Source organism: Chlorocebus sabaeus, chromosome 21, assembly GCF_047675955.1.
Source record: "Chlorocebus sabaeus isolate Y175 chromosome 21, mChlSab1.0.hap1, whole genome shotgun sequence".
NCBI lineage: Eukaryota > Metazoa > Chordata > Mammalia > Primates > Cercopithecidae > Chlorocebus > Chlorocebus sabaeus.
Window position 1 is genome coordinate 38,934,957 of NC_132924.1, and position 12,025 is coordinate 38,946,981.

Here is a 12,025-nt window from a genome sequence, read left to right on the forward strand (position 1 = left end):
ATATAAGAGGTTACACAAATAAAATATATCCTGAGAAGTTTCTCTTTGGATCTTTTTTGAGCTTTTTGAATTATTTGAAGTCAAGTATTTTTTTTTTTTAAGGTGTGGATTAATCATGACTTCATTTGCATAGATTGTTAAGTTCTGGGGAAAACAAAATCTAGTTTATTATGCATTTATATTCCCTTGCAGCATCTTCTATATAATTTTCTTAAAGAATGGATTAAGGTCTACTCTTTAGCTATATATGCTATCCTCTGGAAAACATAATGCAAAAATAGATTTTACAAATGACCTTTTTGACCTAAGCATCTTGCTAAACCTACACTTAGAGACGGCTCCTTCACTTTTCCAAAACAAAGAGGCTTTGCTTTTCTTTGCCATATAAAAACTCTTATTAGCATAAGCTGTATGTATTTCATTTATCCAGTCAACACATTCACAGCTTACCCTTCTCATATCTTCTGTTATGTTTTCTTACTTTTATTTATTCTAATAATTTAATCTGATAACAGAATATTCACTTAATTCATCAAAAAAAGATTTCTTGAGTACCTACTATATACAAGCTACTTTTCCAGGTACTAGATATATAGTAGCAACTAGATGAAAATTTTAAAAACTCCTTCCTCATATAATTTAGGTCTAGTAAAAAAGATAAATAAGTAATTGTAGGTTAAATAGAGAGTGTTAAGTGCTAAGAAGAAGAAACAAAGAAGAGGGTATGTGAAACGTGGGGGCTATTAAAACTTTGGATGGGTTGACCAAGGGAGACTTCACTGTAAAGGAAATTTTTGAAAAAGATTTGAAGTAAGGAAGTGAGCCATTCAGCCACCAGGAGAAGAGAGCAGCCAGGAGAGCAGTAAGACAGTGTGGGTGGGAGTGTCGGGTCACAGAGTTACACAGGGAAAGAAGTCGGAGAGCTGATAGAGAGCGGGATTAGGTAACAAATGTTTGTTTGGATTACTTAATTATCTTTCTTTATTCTGTAGTTTTTCTGAGATTTATGTTTCTGTTCTTTCTAGCTCTGTACAGAATTACTTGCTCTTATAAATTTAATAAGCAGTTTAAAAAATCTGCCATTGTTAACCATTTTTGAGTGATAATAAATATCAATTAATTAGTCAAAGATTTGTGTTTGTGGGAAAACACATGATCTCGTTTTTCTACTTGCCATTTAATTCCATGATTTTTTTTTAATGTAATATCATTGCTTTTTGGGCTGCGGACGTTTATCACTATTCTGATAAATGTGATTACATTTCAGTTGCCTAGTACTGCTTTATGTAATATTCTCCCTGTCATTTTCTAGTTTTTCTTGCAAAATCCTAAATTTCTGCCACTGAAGCACCATTTTAGATTAATAGCTTTCTTCGGCATCTTTTAAAAAATTGACCCAATTAAAAAAAAAAAGAACAGACCTAAACTCAAGAGTAATTACTTTCCTAGGATTTCTTCCAGACTTTTATTTTCTCTGGCTCTCCATTCAAAGTAAGTTATTTGCTTTTATAAAATGACCAGGAGTCTACACAAGTAAATTAAACCTAATTGTGGGATGTCAGGATATTTAACTCAAATGGACTCAAATGAATTGAAGAGTTAGAGTTAGTATTTATAGTATGTTAGAATAGACATTTGAAGTTAAAAGATTTTACTGGTTAACTTCCCCCACTGAATAGTTGTGTAGTTCTTCCTGAACTTCAGTTTCCTTGTCTGTAAATGGGAATCAAATTGCCTACTTCAGAGGCTCACTAATAGATTGTTTTGAGATTATAATTGAATAATATATGTGGACACTCTCAAGAAAGTGACTTAGGGCAATTCAATGTAAGTATTGTTCTGTATTCTATGAGGCCACCTATGCTTAGTTTTAAAATTTTGTTAAATTTTAATATTCATTGCCTTTTTTATGTCTGGATAATTTCCAAAGTTTGATTTTTTTTTTTTTTTTGGACTGGAGATCCCTTCAGTAGATCTTTTGTGAAACAGCTTCTACAATGTAAATAAACAAGTCTTGGCCTTCACAGTGCCATGGTGATTTTATCTCAGTTGCAGTGACCTCTGGCATGTACCTCAATAAGAATTTATTTGCCCTCACTTGGATGACAGTTGTCAGCAATTAGAAACAGGCTTGGTTGGAGCTTTTTAGTTTCATTAAACCTTTATTAGAGAGCACCCAGAAGCAGCAGTGCACTACTACCTCACCAACATTCTGCAGCCTATCTAGGAAATAAAAACTTTAGAGAACCTTTAGTCAAAAGCCTATGAAGCACTAATTAAGGGGAAATAATTATACCAGCATGTTGGCTCAGCAGTGCGAGGCACCATAAAGCTTTGAGGACGGGCTCCCAGAAGTGCGTATTGCTGCTGAGTATGGAGTATCCAAGGCACCCGTAACAACTTTTGTCTTAAGTTTTTAAAATTTGAAAATCAGAATAGAGCAGTGGTTCCCAGACTTTGTTACACATTAGTCACCTGGGGCTTTTACAAATCTTATGCCCAGATAATATCTTACACTAATTATAAATTAGAATGTTTGGGAGTTGGAGCCAGGCATCAGTAGTTTTTAAAGATGTGCAGATGATACCAATGTGGAGCTAACTTAGGGAACCACAGGAATATGTGGCTCTGGCCTTTGTTCTTTTACTACCTATTACTGTTTCTCAGCCTTTAGCATCATTAGTGGGAGTCTGATAATCCTATCACTAAAAATATTTGAAAATAGTTGATGTCCTGTAAGCAGGTTTGTGGTCTACAGTTTTTAAAAAGTATATGCTATTTTACATGGTCTTATGTTGCTTTGAACTTTGTTTCACTACTGTCACCTTCTAGATATACTTATGTTACTTTTTCCCATTTACATGAATAACTCCTCGACAGCTTTAAATAACATTATGCCTTTGTTATTTAAGACCAGAATAAAATAATGTCTGTCGGTATTAACTAGTTAGGAGTTTTGTTTCTTTGTTTCATTTATAATGGCTGTTTTCAGATAAAGGGCTGACAGCCAATTTGTTTTTCCAAATCCATTTTTATTTTTCTCCAGTCTAGTAATGAACTAAATTTATGAAATTGGTATGAGTCTGAATAAATCAACTGCTTAACTATATCAAAGCCACATTAATATTTACTATTAATAATAGATGATATATATCTGAGACAAAAACTATACCTGTGGCATTACTAACCATGATATCATATGTGAATAAGCATTTTCCCAAATATCATGGTTTATTAAGTCAGTCTCAATGTAGCCTAGTAAAAAAACTAGAATTTTAAGAGTACAAAGGGGAACTTCTATGTGGCTTTGTTCATAATGTTGACAAAAGCTAAAGTTTTGGCTGTAGATCCTTGAACATTTGCCTAAGACTTGACATAAATTCAGGTGGTCACCATATTATCTTAAAAACACTAGAAAATTACCCAAAGAACACAAAAAGAACAATTTAAAAACAAATTTTATTTTGATTTATTAGAAAATTTATCTTTCATATTTCATGTGAAATGTGTGTGTGAAAAAAATGCAGAATGTGAATTGATGCTCTGTGAATTTTTTGTTTGTCATTTAAAATTAAAGAATATGACCCTATTGTCTCTGGTGCTATCAGAGTATTATAAATTATGGAAATTACTACAGTGCAAATATTTGGCTTAATTCATAACAGTAGTCATCCAATTTTTGTTTTGAGTCTTTTGCTTTTCTCATTTCACATTTTTGTTTTGTTTTCATCCATCATTTTGTCTTATCATCTTCAATTCTAGAGCAACCTGACAACAATAATGATACTACTGAATTGGGCATCCTTGTCATTCCTGAGATTAGTGTCACAAATGTGGCCGGAGAGAGAACCGGGAATGGGGAAAAAGGCAGAACACTAGGAGAAATTGATGCTCAGCATATACAGGGTGTGCAGGAAACAGCCACAGATCCTAGAACTGAGAGCAAAGGCTTGCCAGAGATCAGGAGGCAAAAATCTGTAAGAAAAATGATGGAGGATGGAATAAACTCACCTGGCAGAGTGCAGTTTTAGCAGAGCACTTTATAGCTGCACTCCAAGGTATCTTAAGGCAAAGGGCCACTGATGCATGTTAAGCAGCAGTTGCACAGTCACAAAAATTTTGCATGTAATCTAATCCAAATGCATGAATTATGCACCACATTTCTCAATGACTCTTAATGCTCTTTGGAATGATTATACCTATATTGTCTTTTAGTAAATTGTTATGAAAACTGAGGCAGAAAATTCCTTCTAAAATAGTTTTCTGCTTATGTTTGGAGTTCTAAAATTACTTTTTCAGCTTTGTCTTTTTGCCATCTTTGATATGAAGGGTAATGTGTACAGAATTTTATATTTGAGCTTGTGATATTTATAGTCTAGATTTTTGAATTTGATAAAATAATCTACAGTATAGAGTGCAACCTTCTAAAAAAGTCTTTAAAGTATTCTAATACGAATTTTTTAAAAGTTCCTTGGTAAGAGCTTTGATTTTATACTGCTTTGCTACTGAAGGAGAGTTCACCCCTAGTTTTACTGTGTGATAATATTTCTAATTGTTTCTTATCTTTCGCATGAATAGGAGAATTCTTTCTAAAAACATAATGGGGTATGGTTTATGGCATGCTTGTTGTTTAATACACTATAAATTACCGTCATTTAATTACAATGAACTATTTTTCACATTTTTATAATGTTTTGATTTATCCTTTGATTTTCTATAATCTGTTGCTTTATAAAATTATGCTAAAGCTTAATTTATTTAAAGTATAACTGATTTGGTGTTAATCATTTAAAAAGATTGCTTAAAATATTTAATGTTAATTAATCTTTGTCATTTCTTTGTTTAGGAAATACAGAATTAACAGGTCAAGAAGAACTGATGGAGATATCTGAAGTTGACGAGGGATTTTATTCCAGGGCTGCGTCTAGTACCAGCCAGTCGGGTTTATCAAACAGTAGTCACAATTGTAGTAACAAGACAAGTATAGGAAAGAACCAGAGACGGTCAGGAGGAAGCAAAACTGGAGGAAAAGAAAAAGAAACTACAGGGGAATCTTGCAAAGATCACTTTGCTCGAAAACAAACTCAGAGAGCCCAAAGTGAGAATCTTGAGCTTCTCTCTTTGAAGAGACTTACTCTAACAACCAGCCAATCCCTACCTAAGCCTAGTAGCCATGGTTTGGCTAAAACCGCAGCGACTGTATTTAGTAAATCCTTTGAACAAGTCAGTGGTGTCACAGTCCCACATAACCCGTCATCTGCTGTTGGTTGTGGGGCTGGGACAGATGCCAATAGGTTTTCAGCCTGTAGTCTCCAAGAAGAAAAGCTTATTTACGTTTCAGAAAGAACTGAACTTCCAATGAAGCATCAATCAGGTCAGCAGAGACCTCCTAGTATTAGCATTACTCTGTCCACAGATTAATTAGTAACGTATTTTTCTCCCATAACCCAGTGAACCCAGAAATACAACTTTGCTTCTTTATGAAAGTACCCTGGGTCTTTCATCCGTGTTCCTGACAGGAGCCCTGATGTCTTAAATTCTGAAGGCTCCCCTGACTTTATGAAGGGAAGATTGTCTAGGTTGCAGTAAGTTGAAATATGGTTTTTTTTATTTCTTGATTAAGATTTTTTCCCCTTGGTTTGAGTCTTTTTTTCCCCCTTCTTATTTGTTATTATTGCCCTAAGATTATCAGTGACAATAAATTTTGACAGGTTGTCTGATCAAGTTGGTTATGTCTCATGTGAGGTTATAAGGTAGTTTTTCTTGTTTTGGTTTGGGTTTTTAATAGCTCCTATTTTGGTGGCTGTGTGTTTGACCTTCAGAGTCAAAGGGAGTATCTATGTATGGGAACTGTTTTATAGAGGATGGGACAGAGGCACAACTCCAGGAATTCTCCAGCTCCTGGTCAGGAAGCCAATCTGAAAAACAGGCGTGTGGAAACACAAAAATGATGTGTATGAAAAGCACCTGATGAAAATATTAGTAAGCAGATCATCTTTATGATTAGAACAATTTGCTCAAAGCACTGGAAAATGCCTGGTAACCCAGTACCTAGAATATTATACGATTCCAGGGGATGGGTAGAGGCATTTCTGTTGTTATCTCTGAAACATTTTTATATCAAAAATCAGATTGCTGGTAGGTGTGTTGTTTTGAAGTGTTTGGATTTAGCAGGTGAAGATCCCTTTCAATTATTAAGGTATAATAGGTCATAAAGCTGATTTACCCTACTGCTGTACTTTAGAAATCCTAGTTAGTTTGGACTCCTATAATTCAGAGCATACGTCATTGGAAGACTTCCTGGAAATCAATGTAAATCTTGCAACACAGCTCTCAAGATACCACTGTGTAATATGGAATTGTTTGTATGCAAATGCATTTTTCGTCTATAAAATGTCATGAAAGAAAATAAAGATAGTAAAATATGGACAAAGGACATTTATATATTAACTAATTTAGAGTTGTTTATGTTTGTGTTCTTAAATTTAAAATACGAAAAAAAAGAAATGTCTTTCTTGTTTGTGAATAGACCTATTTAAAATATCTTAGTATGATATCAAAAGAATAATCAATTTAGTTACCTCCCAACTAAAAATTAAAAATAAAAAAGATGATATAGCAGAAGTTGAGACAAACTTGTATGTATCTGTATGTGACCTCTAGATGGAAATAAAAGTTTAGTGTTTGCTAGCAGTGGTCCTTTTGGCTATCGTTGGGGTTCCCTTGTAAAGTAAGTGTACTTAAGTCATCATTCAGAGAGAGAGCAGGGCTGAGGCTGAGTCAGTTGACTGTTGAGGAAGTCCTAAGGAGCTGTCCGGTTGGCTCTTTCACTGTGAGTACACAGCGGTTTCCTTCTTCATAGTCCCTCTCTGTGGTCACCAAGAGAGCATGCCAGTGTTTTCCTCTTGTACCTGCTTATGCAGAGCTCAGATATGTGAAAAATTTGTACGCTTTGAAGGCCGCCAAAGCATTTATACTCTGAACATAGTTTTGACCGCAATTGCTTTGGCTACCAGTTTAAACTGAATTCTTCAAAAAGCATGAACTGGTTTTCATTCATTAGCCCTGATTACAATGTGGTTTTTGACATAAATGAATTTGATTTTTTTTTTTAAGCTCCAGTAACAGAATGGAATAAGATCTGTTGCCATAAATTGTAGTTAAGAACTGTAAGGCAATCAGGCAGTGAAACTTGATATTGTATTAACTTAATGGGAACCCTGTATACAGTTTAAAATATTTGTAAAATGTCACTGTGAATTTACAGATGTCTTTTTATCATTCTTTACCAATGAATTTCCCCTGTGCATAGTTATTAATAGTGTGGGTATTATTAAAAACTAATTTGTAAGATTGGCATTTTAAGCAAGTTGAGGTGCTTAGGAAACATTGTAGAATAAGTTTGAGGAAATGTTAGCTGACACAGTTGAGAGATCAGATTTTCATGTTCTACCACTGTAATGGAACCTCATTTGGGTATTCTTCTAGACCTTTGCTAGCTGTGTGGTCTGAGGACCAGTAAATAGGATTGGCATTATGTGGTATCTTGTTAAAAATGCAGAATTTCAGTGCCACTCTAGGTCTACTAAATTAGAATTTGCATTCTTAACAAGGTTCCCAAGTGATTGTTATGAGAAGAATGTATCAGAGTGCAAACAAATTACTTGTCTGATATGTAGAACTACCAGTGGTCTCACAGCTCTAGATCAAATGTGTCAGACACTAGGTCATTATAATCTTCATTGGTTTTGACAGCTAATTAATTAGTTTATTAATATTGACATATGGCTTCTTAAGTATTTGAATTCTAAATTGCTAATGATCCTTATTTTTGCAATAAAAAATGTAACAGTTTATATTTTTCTTGTTAACTATAAATGGAATCAGAGCTGCAAATACCTGAAATTTTAAGTATGAAAAGGGGTGCTACCCTTTTATATACTGCACAACAAACTTGCATTTGTATATTCTTTAAAAAATATCTCTGAAGGCTTACTCAGTGAAATGGTTCTGATTTTTTGCTTCAAATGATTTGCACTAATTGATTTTCTGGAGAGTGGAGTTATGTTAACAAAATTCTTTTATAGTTCCTTTGATACTATTTCAAATAAGGATTACACATTGAAAGTTTTTGTAGAAATTATGAAAATTGGATACTCTTAACTATGGTAACAATGACTATTATCCATACTACTTTCTCCCCACTCAACTTTCAAATTTTAAAGTTGGGGTAGCTTTTGTAGGTCACTTTCTTATGAAGATGCTGATGGTCACAGACCTCCTAAGTATCCAGAATAATATTTTTATCATGAGAAGGATTCCACACACAATTGGGGTCTTGCACCCTATATTTCAGAGGATCTGAACAGAAATTGTGGCTCCATTGCACGTTTTAAATCTCTATAGATTCTTGAAATCACCCAACCTCTCACTTTTGAAAACCCAGTGGCCTGGAGTATTCTGGTGAAATTGGAGCCAGCACTAGCTTTTTGGAATCCAAGTGGGGAGAGAAACAAAGTAGACTTTTCAAGGGACTGTCCCAGAGTACCCAGGGCAAATGTCTTCCCTTCCCTTCCTGAAGCCACAGGAAAGCACCCTGGAGTCCTTTGTATACCACTATGGAAATTTTTAAGGCAAGCTCTCTAGACTTGAAGAGTTGGAATTCTCAGCATCTAAATGATGACTGAAGTTTGTTTTGAAAAAGCAATATTTCATTGCCCTTTTCAACTGTGAAGCAACTGCTGAGCAAATATTACTCATTTTTAAAAAAAAAGTTGAATTAAAGGGAAATATATTTTTAAAACCAAAATAGATCAAAATGATCCCAGTTTTAAGGGATTTTGCCTATTTTGGAAGAATAAAACTAAAATGTTAAAACTGTTGAATTATGGAGAACAGATGTAGTCCGAGACATAATTTTAAACAAATATTTAAAATAAGGCAGTTAACATTTGCGTCTAGGCACAATAAATCTATATTAAAGGGAAGCACATCAAGGAAATATATATATGTTGAATAATGTAACTGAAAAATATTTTTTAAAAACCACTTAAAAAGAAAAATAATTTGATGGGTACTTAAAGCATTGTAGATATAAATTAATGTATAATAGTGTCTTCCCAGTCTTTGTATGAAAAATTAAAACTCTCTAGTCCTTTAATGAGCATGAATTCATACTTCTAGATTTGTTGCTTAATAAAATTATACTCACTACTTTGACTTATTCAGATTTATGTTTACTATTGTTAAATTCTTATCAGAGAGCGTAAATATATTGTTTTCTATACTTTGTAACTTGTGCATATCTAAAGAAACTAACAGTGAACATTTTGGGAGATGTTTTTGTGTTTTTTTATAGTAGAGTTTTAGAGTACCTGTGTCTTAATAGGAAGTTTTTACCATAAACCCAATATTTTATTTCACGTATTGTTGCTTTCTCTTATATGGAGCTTATTGTGTACCTCTTACCTTTATTTCTAATCATTTGGTGATACTAATCTTTTCATAGTAAATATATTTGTTTCTAATTATATTCCTAGAGTTTACATTCCTAAAGAATAAACTCTGACTTTGGATATTTTTATGTGTTCCCTACCTTCTTAAGGCTATGGAAATAAACTGGAGTTTAGTTTTTTGAATTTTTGTATATTTGCGTAAATGTTCTCCATATGCAGTACTTTATACCACAAGTGTTGCCTCTTGTTTTATTGAAATAAAAACTGAAAAAAATATTTTTTCCAGATCAGTTTACTCATTTAAAAAATTGTTATAAAAATTTGCAGAAGTTATGATATGAAGGAACAGAGTAAAGGAGGAAGACTTAGGTGAGTTGAGCCATTGAGAGCTTTTGGGGGTAAGTGATAAGACAATGACCTCATTCCTGGCTTTGTGCTTTATATGTCATAGGGCTGAGGAGTATGACAGGTCCACTCGTATTTATCCAAAGATGAAGATGAGCTCTATGGGCCATGCACCAGTGGCGGATTATTTGTCATATCAGAAGCACAGGCAAATTTAGGTAACATCACTCTGTCCTTCTAACTTTAGAATCTTTATTGCCAGGTGTGGTGAGTAGTAGTCCCGACTACTCTGGAGGTTCACTTGAGCCCGGGAATTTGAGACCAGCCCGGGCAATATAACGATATTTTATCTCTTAAAAAGAAAAAAAAAAAGAAGAAGAAGAAGAAGAAAGAGTCTATATCTTTGAGTACAGAGATCATATGCCCCTAGTACCTAGATAGGACTTTGTGCATGGTAGGTATCTAGACATTTAGTGAATACATGAGTTAGGTTGATGTTAGCTTTGGAAAAGAATCAAGGATAAAGTCTTCAGTGTTTTCTTTAACAGTACAATTTTAGAATTTTGTTTGTTGGCTTTAGGAAATCTCAGTGGCATTACATGAATTGCATTATATCATGCACTTAGAAAAAAGAACCTATGGCTGGGCGCGGTGGCTCACGCCTGTAATCCCAGCACTTTGGAAGGCTGAGGTGGCGGTGGATCACCTGAAGTCGGGAGTTCAAGACCAATCCGACCAACATGGCGAAACCCCATCTCTACTAAAAATAAAATTAGCTGGGTGTGGTGGCGGGCACCTGTAGTCCCAGCTAATCAGGAGGCTGAGGCAGGAGAATTGCTTGAATCTGGGAGGTGGAGGCTGCAGTGAGCTGAGATCACGCCACTGTACTCCAGCCTGGGCAACAGAGTGAGACTCTATCTCAAAAAAACAAGCAAACAAAAAAAAAAAAAACAAAACGGAAAAAAGAGCCTATTAGACCCTTGAAAAAATTCCTGGCTTGTAGTTGATTATATGTTTGGTTAATTCCATTTCATCTAAGGAGTTAAGTAATTTAGGAAATGTGTTCTTAACTACTCTTAGAAGGGTATTTGTAGAGAACCAGAGTGGTGATTTTGTAAGCAGTATTTTGTCCTATGCAATATGCACTCTTCCAGTAACTCCAGTAGTCCACGTAGTTGACTCACCTCCTACAACCTTTGTTAATATCAAGATAACTGTTTTATAATTGTAAAGAAAGATTTTTTACAAGCAATTGTAGTTATTTTATTATTTTCTTTGTATTATTGTGATAGTAGTGACAGCTAGTATGTGTAATTAAAATGATCATCTTATCCTCAAAATCATCCTATAAAGTGCATAGAATCCCCATTTTACAGAAGAGGAAACTGAAGCTCTCGATAGGGTAGAGGACTTGGCTAAGGTCACCTAGCTGCTGAGTGGCAAAACTAGGCCTTGAACACAGATCTTAGGACTCTCACTTTTATATCGCTTGGTAAAAGAAGGTACTAATTAAATCCTACCTAATGGAGATGTATTTAAAATTCACTCACCCCATCTGTCTTATAGGTGATAGTTGTAAGGTAAGATAAAATCAAAGTGTTCTAAAACTAAATCATAATACATTTTACAGAATTAGAGATAATTGTGTTTTAGTGGTCAAACAATACTGGTTATTCTGTTAGTGAAAGCATGGTAAAATGCAAATTAAAATAAGATTTCTTTCTTTTTTTTCCTGTCAGATTGATAAAGATGAAGAAGTTTGATTCTAGTATTGACATTGGTATGGGGAAATCATTAGTCACTGAGATGATTAGCAGGACTGTAAATTGGTACAAATGAATTGGTGGGCAGTTCAACAGGATCTATCAGACTTTAAAGTGCACCTCATACCCTCTGAAACAACAATCTTACTATTCTATATTCCATTCTCTGTATTCTACTGAAAATTTAGCACAAATACATAAACATAAGCATGCAAGGTATTCATTGCAGCATTGCTTGTAATAGCAAAAACAAGCCAGCAAATCTAAATGTCTATTATTAGAGGAATAGATAAATTATGGTACATACATATAGTGGAATATGATGTAGCCATTAAAAAGAATGCAGATCTGTATGTGATGATTTAGACTGATTATATATTGTATGATCTCACTTGCTTTGTAAATGTGTGCAGTAGTTAAATATGAGTGTGTGTATGTGTATAATACACACTTATGTTTGCT

The 12,025-nt window shown here is 34.1% G+C and overlaps 1 protein-coding gene across 2 annotated transcripts in view; it reads left to right on the forward strand.

Moving 5' to 3' along the window:
• The window catches only part of HYCC1 (hyccin PI4KA lipid kinase complex subunit 1), a 73,970-nt gene extending 64,239 nt beyond the window's left edge, over nt 1–9,731 (forward strand). Inside the window, exons 11-12 of one of the 2 annotated variants that reach the window (XM_007981897.3) lie at nt 3,763–4,058; nt 4,847–9,731. In XM_007981897.3, coding sequence (XP_007980088.1) covers nt 3,763–4,031 — 269 coding nt within the window. In that variant the 3' untranslated portion in view covers nt 4,032–4,058; nt 4,847–9,731. The remainder of the gene's footprint in view (nt 1–3,762; nt 4,059–4,846) is intronic. The other variant, XM_007981896.3, reaches the window with a different exon arrangement.
• The last annotated feature ends 2,294 nt before the right edge of the window (nt 9,732–12,025 follow it).